The following is a 13,572-nucleotide window of genomic DNA, read 5'->3' on the forward strand; positions in this document are numbered from 1 at the left end:
TTGCAGACAACCTATAAAATCTGCTTTAAAATGCCACGTTAGTGTATTTCTTTGAAAATCTTCAGCTTATTAAAGTTGTATCTTCTCCCCTGGTGATCTGTCCCTTTACTCCAGTTTCCCCCAGGCTCTTAAGAAAGGCTGCCCGGGTGAAAACGAGGACGGTGGTTCTGACCCCCACGTACAGTGGAGAAGCCGATGCTCTCCTGCCTTCGCTGAGAACGGAGGTGTGGACCTGGGGGAAAGGGAAGGAAGGGCAGTTGGGGCATGGCGATGTTCTGCCAAGGTAAGTGCAGCCAGCGTTTGCTGATACAAGTTGGCTCAAACAAATAACTTCTGGCCTGTGAAGGCCTCTCTGTGTCCACTTCCTCTTAGAGGAAATCTGGACTCTTCTAAGTCCAGATCATTATGTATCATTAACTCTGGTTAAAAAAAAAACTGTCACTTTAATCTTGAATTTGTCTCTTAACAATAAAGGACTTAAGTATCCAGGATCTACTTTTCTATCTCTTCTTTGATGCTTATTCGTCTTGGAATACAGAAAGTAATATTGGGGATAAGATGACATTTCATTGGAACATTTGAATGGTTACAGTTTTTCAACTTAAGATATACCAGTAGCTTTGTTTTGTTTTGCTTCTCAAAAGAAGCCTCTGTGCCACTGTAAAAATAACAATAACAGACACTAGCAAGTTAGATAATATTAAGCTTGAAGGAATGTAAATGGAATCATTATTTAAAGAATGGGTTAATGTATATTTATTCTTAGCAGAGTTAAAGCAGCTATGAAATAATACCAACAAACTATCTCATTCCCGTTTGTTTATATTCCATTGTGTCCTCAGTTTATTCTCTGCTGCATTGAATCGTGTGTAGTAAGTTGAGTGGTTCTTAACATTCTTTTTGTGTGTATCTGTATGATATTGGGGATTGAGTACAGGGCCGCTCTACCCTAAGCTATACATCTAGCCTTTTTTGTTTTGTATTTTGAAGCAAGGTCTTGCTAATTTGCCCAGGCTGACCTCGAACCTACTATCTTCCTGTCATAGCCTCTCAAGTATTGGAATCATTTTTTATTTGCAAACAGGGTCTCCCTAAGTTGCCCCGGCTGGCCTCAAACTTGGCAATCTTCCTGTGTTAGCTTCCCAAGTATGGGGATTACAGACATGTGACACTATACCCAGCTGGTTCTTAGATTTTGAGTTGTGGGAGTTAGTGATTGACAGACAAAGATTGAACTAAACCTCCCAAAATTATTTATAATACTTAGGTGTTGTTTGAACATATGTCCATTATTTTTATTTTATTTTTACTTGGAAGTGCTTACTTTGTCATTGGAAAAAGACCACATCTTGGTGGCTTTGACTTTGAATGTGTATGTTTTTTTTTTTTAAGGCTTCAACCGCTTTGTGTTAAGTGTCTGGATGGTAAGGAAGTAATCCACCTAGAAGCAGGTGGTTATCATTCTCTTGCACTTACTGCAAAATCACAGGTAAGAGGCCATACTTAAGTCACATGCCTAATAGTAGTGCTTGGATTTAACCCTGGTCTGCATGACCAGGAACCTTTCTATTATGTGTTTTCATTTAAAAATGGAACCCCAAATTTCAAGGATATCCATGGCCTTTTATTTGTTCTTTGATGAAGAAAATTTGTAGTGAGTCACCAAGAAAACAAAAGTATTTTTCTTTTGAAATGGTGAGGTCTGAAAGGGACCTTTGGCATAACTTAAAACTATATCTACTTATACATAAACCTTCCTAGAAAAACAATCTGTTTTAAGTTATTCTTAACTGTATTTAGATAGTGATTTTTTATTATTAATAACATGTTACATTAACCATAAGTTACTTTTTCTTTTTTGGTGTGTCGCGGGATGGAACCCAGGGGCATTTGACCTCTGAACTATACCCCCTGCCCTATTTTTTATTCTTTGTTTTGAAACAGGGTCTCACTAAGTTGCAGAGGGCCTCACTAAGTAGCTGAGGCTCTCCACGAACCACAATCCTCCTGGCTCAGCCTCCCAAATGCTGGAATTATAAGAGTGCATGTGCCACCAGGCCTGACTATAAGTTACTTTTTAAAATTTTTTGTGGTACTGGGGATGGAACCCAGGGGCATTCTACCTCTGAGCTACACCCCCAGCCATATTTTTTATTCTTTATTTTGAAACAGGGTCTCACTGAGTTGCAAAGAGCCTCATTAAGTAGCTGAGGCTGTCTGCAAACCACAATCCTCCTTTCTCAGCCTCCCAAATGCTGAGATTACAAGCATGCGCCACCATACCCAACTCATAAATTAATTTTATTTACTTATTTTGGGGGATACTAAGGATTGAACTCAAGGGCATTCTACCTCTAAGCTATACCCTCAGACCTATTTTGGTGTTTGTTTTGAAACAGGGTCTCACTAAGTTGCTAAGGGCCTTGCTAAGTTGCTGAGGCTGGCTATGAACCTGCATCCTCCTGCCTCAGCCTCCCAAGTGCTGGGATTTACAGGTGTGTACACCCCCAGCCATAAGTTACCTTTTGTTTTTTTTTTTAATTTGTTTTTTTTTTTAATGATACTGGGGATTTAACCCATTGTCATTCTACCTCTGAGCTACACCCCCAACCCTTTTTGGTTTTTATTTTGAAATAGGGCCTAAGTTGCTGAGGCTGGCCTTGAACTTGTGATCTCGCCCATCTACCTGTGATCCCCCAACCCAAGTACCAGGATTACAGGCGTGAACCACCACACCTAGCTCAAAATTACTCTTTTTTTTTTTTTTTTTTTTTTTTTTGTGTGTGTGTGTGTGTGTGTGTGTGTGTGTATGGTACTAGGGGTGGAACCCAGAGGCTTTTCCACCTCCGGGTCATACTCTCAGACCTATTTTATATTTTATTTGGAAAGAGGGTCTCACTAAGTTGCTGAGAGCCTTAGTAAGTAGTTGAGGCTGGCTTCGAACCTGTGTGATCCTCCTGTCTCAGCCTCCCAAGTGATGGGATTACAGGCATGTACCACCACACTCAGCCATAAATTACTTTTATAATCACAACAAACAAAAACCATTTTCATTTAACATGGTCACTGTGGTCTAGTAGCATTCTTGTCTTTGTAGTGTAGTATTAGGTACTTGTTTTTCTGCTACAATGACTCAGAACTCAATATATGAAAAGCTTCTCATTACAGTTTTTCATCTACAGAGACAGCAATCATTACTTCTCTCTGTAGCATTTACATGTGTGTGTGTGTGTGTGTTTGTGTGTGTGTGTGTGTGTGTGTGTGTGTGTGTTGCTGGGGATGAACCCAGGAGCATTCTACCTCTGAGCTACATCCCTAACCCCATTTTATATTTTGAAACAAAGTCTCACTAAGTTGTGGTGGACCTCTTTAAGTTGCTGAGGCTGGCCTGAACCTGTTCCTGTCTTAGCCTTTCAAGTATTGGGATTATAAGTGTATGCCACCATGCCTGGCTTAGTATTTATCTTTTTTTAAAATTACTTTCTTTACAAGAGGTAGTATAGGATAAATTTTGGGATTAAGTTGTGGCTTTGCTGCCACTTAGAAATTTGTAAACTTAGGTAAGTTAATTAACCTTTATAGACCAAATTCCTTCTCTTTATATATACTTTTGTAACAGGGGATTGATCCTAGGGGTATTCTACCTTGGAGCTACATCCCCAGCCCAATTTTTTTTTTTTTTTTTTTTTTTTTAAATAGGGTCTCAATAAGTTGCGGAGGGCCTAAGTAGCTGAGGCTGGAAACAAACTTTTAGTCCTCCTGTCTCCGCCTCCCAATACTGGGATTACAAGTGTGCACTACCACACCCAGCTTTCTACTTTATATCTTTAAAAAAAATCATTGTTGTAGAAATTAAATATTAATTAATATGCAGAAACTGGGAAGACAGTACTCTATCTTTCCTTACCTCTGATCTTGCTTAAAAATTAATTTTGTTGTCATCTGTTATTTTAAACAGTGAACAACTCAACTAGCCAGACTTGTTGGCACACACTTGTAATCCCAGCATTTGGGAGGCTGAGATAGGAGAATTTTGATTCGCGGACAACTTCAGCGACTACTTAGAACCCTTTGCAACTCAGTGAGACCCTGTTTCAAAATAAAGAATAAAAAAATATGACTGGGGGTGTAGCTCGGAGATAGAATGCCTCTGAATTCCATCCCCAGTATTAAAAAAATAATAAACAACTAATTTGAGTAATTTATGTGTAATTATTGGTTTGTATATTAGTTATTAAAAACATTCAACATGAGCTGGGTGTGGTCGCACACGCTTGTAATCCCTGCACTTGGGAGGCAGAGACAGGAGGATCATGCAGGTTTGAAGCCAGCCTCGCTGGCTTAAGAGACTGTTTCCAAATAAAAAAGTATAAAATAGGGACTTCCAGGAAGATGGCGACCGAGAAAAGCAGCGTTTAAGAGTCCTGCTAACACTTGATCTCTATTGCCACAAAATAAGCGCTTTTTATAGCCACAAAACACTATCAGCAGAGAAATAAAAACTGTAAACAAAAGGAACAGAGGAAAAGAAGACTAGAAGAACAACCAGAGACCAGAAAAGTAACCAGCCAACATTGTGGTGCTGGACGCCAGCCAGCGCCATCTTGCCTCACAGCACCAGACTCCAGAGAGGAAAGGTAAACAAGGAGCTGAAGTGAGCAGATGCGGATCATTCAGGTGTAATTCAGCAGTTCTTTCAGCGTAAAGAACATCTAAAACTCCCAGTGTCCAAGCTCATCACGCCTTCCTGAGACTCAGAACGGAGCTCAAAACCAGAAAAGAAATACGCCAGGCTCACGGCCAATGGTGGAGCAGCAGTGCCATATTGCCAGCAGAGGCACTGAGTTCACCTCACCCATGACAGCTCCAGATCAATGCGCACAATAACCATAAGTGAAATTGAGGCCCCTAAAGGAGAAATCCCAGCACTGTACTCCCAGCGACTTGCGCAGCTTTGATAATCTCTCTGGGTCTGAGATTTTGCAGTCCAACCCAGTGAAGGAGTAGTGGTGGCAAAGATACCACACCCTAGTCGCAGCTTTCCATGGGAAAATGCCCAGCCCGGCACCCCCATGGTCTCTCGCAGCCTCGATTAACTCCCTGGGTCTGAGACTTTGCTATACAACTCAGGAAAGGCATAGTGGCAGCTGAGATTACCACAAACTCGAGATCCAGAGCACCCTAAGTCGTGGTGACCCAGGGAAGAACCCAGAGAAGGCACAAACTTCTGAAATCATGGGAAAGAGGAACAATAATAGAGCAGTGAATGCCCACAATCCCACAATATCAGAACCTGATAACACAGAAATTCAGAGATCTCCAGAAGATCAAATCAGTAATATAACTGTAGAAATAATACAGGAGAGAGTCTAAAAGAAAGAAAGGATGCAATCATTGAAGTAAAGGCATCAATTCAAACTATAAACAGTCAATTAGACCACATGGAGACTAGAATCTCATTCCTTGAAGGTGATTATTCCAAAAACAAATGCATAATTTATAACTTAGGGGAAAAAAGTCTGACAGCAGGAATTTGACATTGAAGAAATATGGGCCCATTTTAAGAGAGCTAACCTAAGAATAATTGGAATAGAGGAGGGAAAAGAAGGTGAAACCAAAGGGATCAATAATCTCTTCAAGGAAGTAATAGCAGAAAATTTTCCAAACATAGAGCAAGAGGTCGATACACATAATTGTCAAAATGACCAATGTGGAAGTCAAGCAGAGAATCTTAAAGGCAACAAAAACAAAGGACCAAGTGACATTCAGAGGCAAACCAATTAGAATCACTCCAGACTTCCCAAACCAAGTCATGAGAGCCAGAAGGGCTTGGAGTAACATATTCCAAACTCTGAAAGAAAACAACTTCCAGCCAAAAATTTCCTACCCAGCAAAACTATCTATCAAATTAGATAGGGAAATAAGAAGCTTCCATGACAAACAGAAACTGAAGGAATTTATGTCTTCAAAATCAGCACTAGAGAAAATACTCAAAGAGATTAACTACAAAGAAGAAATAGGTAATATACACCAGAACCAGAGAAACAAGATTTTCCATCCAGCAGACAACTAAGCAAAGAAGAATAAACAATATTTCAAGTAGAAATAAAATCTTAACATGTTAGGAATCAAAAGTTATCTCTCAATAATCACACTGAATGTAAATGGCCTTCAGTTCCCCAATAAAAAGACATAAAGTGGCAAAATGGATTAAAAACTAGAATCCATCTGCTGCTTACCAGAAACAAGCTTTACAAGTAAAGATAGTAAAAAACTTAAGGTGAAAGGCTGGAGCAAGATATTTCATGTTAAGTAGCCATCCTAACAAATGTGAAGTAGTATTTCACTATAGTTTTTATTTGTATTTCCTTAATGATTAGTTATATTATGATAATGATGAGTGATATCATGTGTTTATTGGTCATATAAAAATCTTTGAAGATTCATTATCTATTTTAGTCTTTTACCTATTTCTAAATTGTATTGTATGCTTTTATTGTTGCTAATTTTTAGGATTTATATTTGGAATATTAATATACCTTCAGATACAGCATGTGGAAATATTTTATCCCTTTCTTAACTTTTAATTCTGTTTATATTGTCTTTGGATGTACAATTTTTTTATTTTTTATGAAGTTTGTTTACTCTTTTGTTGCCTCTGCCTTTGGAATCATATCCAAGAAATCACTGCCAATTTCAATGTTGTGAAGTTTTATGACCCAGGTTTCTTCTAAAAGTTTATAGTCTTAAGATTTACATTTAGGTGTTTTATCTATTTTGAGTTAATATTTGTATATGGTGCTAGGTAAAGGTCCAATTTTATTCTTTTTCATGTAATTATTATTTTTCAACAATATTTGGTGAAAATATTATTTCCTTCACCAAATGTTCTTGGAAACCTTGTCAAATAGAACTTGACCATATATGGAAGAATTTATTTCTAGGCTTTTTATTTTACTCCACTGGTTTATATATCTGCCTTTATAGCAGTACTACACTGTTTCGATTATTATAGCTTTATAAGGTTTGAAATCAGAAAATGTATGTCTTCTAGCTATGTTCTTTTTCAAGATTGTTTTGGGTGTTTAGAGTTCATATTTCATGTTAAGATAGATTTTTTCTGAAGAATAAGTCTCAAGACTTTTTTTTTTAATAAAGATTACATTAAGAAATGGGAACTTGAAAATATTGTTGGCAGGATTGCAAATTAGTGCAACCACTTTGGAAAACAGTATGAAGGATCCTCAGAAGAATGGGAACAAACTTACCATTTGATCCAGCAATACTACTTCTGGGTATCTACCCAAAAGAAGTGAAACCAAACTACCAAACTAATGCATGTTTATCTATGTTCATAGCTGCACAATTCACCATTGCCAAACTATAGCAATAGCCAAAATGTCCATTAACAGATGAATTACAAAACTGTTGGTTATGTATACAATGGAATTAATTTAGTATAAAAAATAAAATTAAAAAAGATTTTGAAAGTTTTCACCATAAATGATAAATGTTTAAGAATATAGATATGTTTAATCAGATTTAAACATTACACAGTGTATACATGTATCAGAACATTACATGATACCCATAAATGTGCATAGTTTTTGTTTCTAGGCAGCAGTTAAAATAAATAAAAAGAAAAGAAATTGTTGTGACAAAAAAAAAAGTATAAAATAGGTCTGGGTTTCCAGGAACCCCAGTGCCAAACACACACACAAAATTCAACATTGACATGAAGATCAGATTCACAACTCTTACCTATGTATTTATTGTTTTCTGATAGGTTTACTCATGGGGTAGCAATACCTTTGGTCAACTTGGGCATTCTGATTTTCCAACTACAGTTCCTCGTCTTGCAAAGGTACTCTTCTGAACTTGATAGCAATTTATTTTAAACTTTTGTCAGGAGAATTGTACATTCATAGGCTAAATTTGTTTTGATATTTAAAGTGTTGTTTTTAAAACATGAAGCCACTCTCAAGATAAGTTTTATTTAAATGTTAATTTTAACTGAGTGGTGATACATGCCTGTAATCCCTTCTACTCAGGAGACTGAGGCAGAAGGATTGTATATTTGAAGTCAGCTAGGGCTCAGTGATATTCTGTCTTAGAAATAAATTTAAGAGGTGGACTGAGGATATAGTTCAGTGATAGAGCACTTGCCAGCATGTGCGAGGCCTTGTGTTCACTCTTTAGCACTTCCTATCCCCCAGAAAATGTGTTCGTTTTACTTTTTAGCTTTAACTGTTGTCTTTTTTTTTTTTTTTAGTACTGGGGATGGAACCCAGGGACATTCTACCTCCAAGCTACACTCCGGCCCTATTTTTTATTCTTTGTTTTGAAACAGGGTCTCACTGAGTTATAAAGGGCCTCACTAAGTAGCTGAGGCTTGCCACAAACCATGATCCTCCTGTCTCAGCCTCTCAAATGCTGGAATTGCAAGCATGTGCCACTATACCCAGCTATCTTTTGTCTTTTTGGTTTTTTAAGGAAAAAAATTGGGGAAAGCACTTCCTTTTGAAAAAAATTGTTTCTAGGACTATGGTGTTTTCTGAACTTTATGCCACCAAATAATGTCTAATTTATTTAAATTTGACTTTTACATATCAGTATTGTGTGGTGGTGGTGGTGTTTTGTTATACAGAGCAGTAAAACCCTTTTGTAAGTCTTCATTTTTCTGTCTTAAAGCTAAAAGTAAAGGTGACTTTTTCACTATTTTATGAATTGGTTTTAGTTTATGTAAAGCTATATAGAGTGTGGTGGTTTCTAGTTGCTTTTATATATTCCCAGAGTGATGTGTTCCACCTTTTCCCCCAGTTCTAACTCCCTGAGGAGATACCAGCTTCCCCTGGATAGCACTGGCTCCTGTTAGGAGGTTGTGGTTCTTTGGTTGGGGCAGGATAGCGTGCATGGCCAGCATAACGGAACTTGTGTGGAACTTGTGCCTTGGTGGTGTGATTCTGATCCCTCCACCTTCCCAAGTTAGCTCCTTCTATGTGAGTGACAGAGACTAAAACGGATAGCTGCCCCAATTTTAGGAACACAATTCAGATGGAAAATACAGTTAATAAATACTCCAGAATTCACATATTCAGCGTGCAGCTTGGTTCCATCACGATCCAAGCTGCTTCCATGCTGCCTTTCCTTTCAGCAACCTTAACTTCCTAGAAGAAAAGACTTAAAACATTAGATACTACTGCTAGCCACATTCCGTGTGTGTGTGTGTGTGTGTGTGTGTGTGTGTGTGTGTGTGTGTGTGTTACTGGGGATTGAACCCAGAAACATTCTACCTCTAAGCATCAACCTTCAGCTCTGTTTTATTTATAAATTTGATGCAGAGTCTCACTAAATGTTGAGGGCCTTGCTAAATTGCTAAGGCTGGCCATGTACCTTTGATATTCCTGTCTTAGCCTCCCCAAATACTAGGATTACAGGCATGCACCATCACACCTGACTTAAATGTTCTCTATAGTAAAATATTTTCAGTGATACGCCATCCAGAATGGTGTGTGTGTATGGCGGGGGGTACTGGGGATGGAACCCAGGGGCTTTCTACCTCCGGGCTACACTCCCAGATCTGTTTTATATTTTATTTGGAAACAGGGCCTCACTAAGTTGCTGAGAGCTTCACTAAGTAGCTGAGGCTGGCTTTGAGCCTGTGCTATCCTTCTGTCTCAGTCTCCCAAGCGTGGGGATTACAAGCATGCGCCACTACGCCCAGCTCAAATTTTGTTATTTTTTGACAAAGATGTGGTAAATCATTGTTTCTTGTGTTTTGTGTGTAGTCATACTAAGGGAAGTTTTGCAGTGCAACATCAGAGACCCAGGAAATCAAACATGTAGTTAACATTTTAGAGTCAGAGAAGAGAGAATAGAATTTGTTAAAAGGTTTTAGTCTCACAACTTTTTAATTGTATGTATAGAAATGATCAGGATTTTTTTTTTAGTTTGGAGAGGATAAGAATGATTTTTATACTCATTCTAATTAATCCATGAAAATTAAAAGTCAAGACAGAATAAGGATTATTCTGTCAAGACAGAATTATCTTTGATTAGAAATTAAGAAGATATCTTTTTCTTCCTATAAGATTTATAATTCATTTTTTACAAAACAAAACAGAAGTGAGCTATTTGAACAACTTGAATTTTAGTAAAGTGTCATGCAAAAAAAGATGCTATGATGTTGTAGAGACTTTATAGCGTACTTGGGCACACATGCACACACACACACACACACACACACACACACACACACACACACGCACACACTCCTACACTTGGAGCCTATCTGGACAGATTAGGGTGTTTTTATTTACTAGTGTAGGAGTCCAGGCTGAAGCTGGGTCTGGAGGTTGGGGGCAGTTGTTTTGTAGCAGTATACTTTCTTTGAATAAAATCTTTTGAGGAATTCTATACATAAAAAGATCAGTGTGGAACTACTTTAGTTGAAGGTTTGGGGGATGCTTAGAGCCTTGGCACATGTCATTCTGTGGTAGCTCCTGAGTCCCTAGATGGAACCCCAAGGCTTGAAAATCAGTGGTTCAAAGCAGTAATTAGCAAGCTTTCACATATATCAGAATCACCTGGAGAGCTGGTTAGACCAGAGTACTGGATCCCATGCTTAATAACTCTGCTGCTGTTGCTGCTGCTACCACTCTTTGAGAATCGCTGGTGTTGTTAGATTTTTTTTTTCCTTTTCCCTTGATATTTCTGCACACACCCAAATGTGGATGGACAAAATGTCTGAGCTGTCACTTTTGGAGTAGAGCTCTAGACATTTTTGTGCCTCTTGACTGTAATACATGCTTATTTGTGGGAATTGCCAAAAAGAACATAAAAACAAATTAGAGCTATGTTTTTCTAGCTTTTCAAATATTTATGAAAGTAATCCTTTGATTAAATTAAAAGCTGAACATGAGATTTCTTCTTCGTTATCTGTTCTGCATTTGCTTGGGCACATTGCTTGTGATTTCTGCCCTCTGAGATAGACTGACTGTGCAGTGCCTGCTTTTATAAGCTAACATTTCAGTTCCTGTGGATCTAAAATTCTCGCTGATTTTATCTTGGACTAGCAGTTTCTTTCTGTCTTCACAGGTAAGCGGTGAAAATGGAGTCTGGAGTGTGGCTGCAGGCCAGGATTATTCCCTGTTTTTAGTGGATACAGAAGACTTCCAGCCTGCGTTGTATTACAGTGGCCGACAGGACCCTGCAGAAGGTGACAACCTTCCAGAGAATCCCAGTGGTACTAAGACTCCAGTACTTCTCTCCTGTAGTAAGGTGAACAGGAATTGGATCTTAGGCCACATTCTGTAACACATATGAGAAGTCTTTTGATTTGTATTATGTCTATTAGTAAACATGACTACTTTATTTAAAATTGAAAGCCCTTTTCCATCCATCCCTTTACTTATCTCCTTTTTCTGTCTTATTCTCCCCATAGTGCCTATTACTTATGTAATATACATTATACTATACAATATATACTACACAGTTTACAGTTTTGTCTACTGTCTGTCTTCTTTATAGTGTGAAATCCATGAAGGAAGGGACTTTGCTCTCCCATTCACTGCTGGATGCTCATAGTACATACTTTTTAAGTGTTTGTTAGCCGGGCATGGTGGTGCATACAGGTTTGCAGGTTCAAGGCTAGCCTCAGCAACTCAGACTTTCAGCAAGCTAGTGAGAACCTCTTTCAAAAAATAAAGTGAAATAGGGCTGAGGGTGTAGCTCAGAGGTAGCATGCCTCTGTGTTCAGTTCCTGGCGCCAGGAATAAGATTAAGATTTCTTGAATTAGCACCATCATGTAGGAATGTTGACAAGCACATTTCACAGTGAACTTTCTCGAATGTTTTGTGGATCCCTCAGAGAAGAATTAGAATAAAAATGGAGTAGATCAAATGTTAACTCTAAGTGAAAGTACAGCCTGCAGGGTCCTGAGAGGGGCTCATGACAGACTGTGAGAGACCTAACACCACCAGCAGTGCACCATTCCTACCACTTGTCCTGCTCTCTGAGCTTTTCCTCTGATTCCAGAGTTTGTCCCATTTTTTTCTTTTATTCTCCTTCTTTCTTTCTTTCTTTCTTTCTTTCTTTCTTTCTTTCTTTCTTTCTTTCTTTCTTTTGTGTGGTACTGGGGATTGAACCCAGGGGCATTCTACCTCTGAGCTACACCCCAACCCTATTTTTTTATCCTTTATTTTGAAACAGGGTCTCTCTGAGTTGCAAAGGGCCTCACTAAGTAGCCGAGGCTGGCTGCAAACCATGATCCTCCTGTCTGTCTCAGCCTCCCAAATGCTGGGATTACAAATGTGTGCCACCACACCCAGGCCCATTTTTTTTCTTTTAAAGATCTGGATTTCTCTCTGTTTTTCTACTTTCTTTCTCTTATTTTATAATGTAAACCATTGGATTTTTTCTCTTTTTATTCTCCCCACTAAAACAACTCACATTCTCAAAGTGACTTGCTATAAGGAAATTAATAGTAGTTATTTCTGGATTTCTTATTCTTATTGAAAAATACATATTATAGACTGCTTTTTAGTCTTTATTCTTCTGACTAGATATTTATTAGTATGTGCTGTGACAAGATCTTTATTAGTAAAGGCCACACTGGCAAGATCTGGCTCTTCACCTTGGTGCAGCTAGCTTTCTAGGCATGCCAGTGGCTCTTTGTGGTTGTTGGCCATGGCTTCCCATTTGTCATGAAAGATTGGACAGCTGAGATTTAGGAGAAGTATGCTAATAAGAGAGATGAAGCGCTAATATCTTGGTTACCATGGGGTGTTAACAGTCTATTGACTATGTATACCTTGCCTGCCTGGCTTAATAAAGATATGTGAATAAAGACATTGAATGTTTTTGTTTAGTGGTATTCCGGGTAAATGACAAAAGTCTTTTTTAAAGAAGTTCCCTGCTGGACATAGTACCCCACAATGTAATCCCACTGGGAAGCTGAAACAGGAGGATTGCAGGTTCAAGGCCAGCTCAGCAACCTAATGAGACTCTCAGAAAATTGCTTCAAAAAATAAAAAGAGCTGGGAATGTAGCTCAGAGGTAGAATGCTCCTGGGTTTAACTCTAGTTCAAGAAAAGGGGGGGGGGGAGGGGAGAAAAATCCCTTTTTCTAAAAATGGTTTTAATGACAGATACTAATTATACATATTTATGGGGTACCAGGTGACATTTCAATGTATGCATGTAATGTATAATGATCAAATCAGGGTAATTGACATATCTTTTCACCTCAAACATTTATCCTTTCTTCCTGTTGAGAACATTCAAACTTTCTATCTAGCCGGGCATGGTGGTACACGTTTGTAATCCCAGCATTTGAAGGCTGAGATATGAGCGTCACTATTTGAGGACAGCCTCAGCTACTTAATTAGGCCCTCTGCAACTCAGTGGGGCCCTGTTTCAAAATAAAGAATAGAAAATAGCGTTGAGGGGTGGATCTCGGAGGTAGAATGCCTCTGGGTTCCATCCCCAGTGCTGGAAAAAAAAAAAAAATTCCTACCTACATCTGGGTGCATGCCTGTAATCCCAGTACTTGGTAGGCTAAGACAGGAGAGT

The 13,572-nt window shown here is 38.5% G+C and overlaps 1 protein-coding gene across 2 annotated transcripts in view; it reads left to right on the plus strand.

Moving 5' to 3' along the window:
• Positions 1–13,572, plus strand: part of ALS2 (alsin Rho guanine nucleotide exchange factor ALS2) — a gene marked incomplete at both ends in the record, with an annotated part of 77,831 nt that overhangs the window by 16,361 nt on the left and 47,898 nt on the right. For both annotated transcript variants that reach the window (XM_080689074.1, XM_080689075.1), the window contains 4 exons: positions 115–283; positions 1,393–1,489; positions 7,787–7,864; positions 11,098–11,280. In XM_080689074.1, the coding sequence (XP_080545200.1) occupies positions 115–283; positions 1,393–1,489; positions 7,787–7,864; positions 11,098–11,280 (527 nt within the window). The remainder of the gene's footprint in view (positions 1–114; positions 284–1,392; positions 1,490–7,786; positions 7,865–11,097; positions 11,281–13,572) is intronic.

Source organism: Muscardinus avellanarius (genome assembly GCF_963383645.1).
Source record: "Muscardinus avellanarius genome assembly, chromosome: 2".
NCBI lineage: Eukaryota > Metazoa > Chordata > Mammalia > Rodentia > Gliridae > Muscardinus > Muscardinus avellanarius.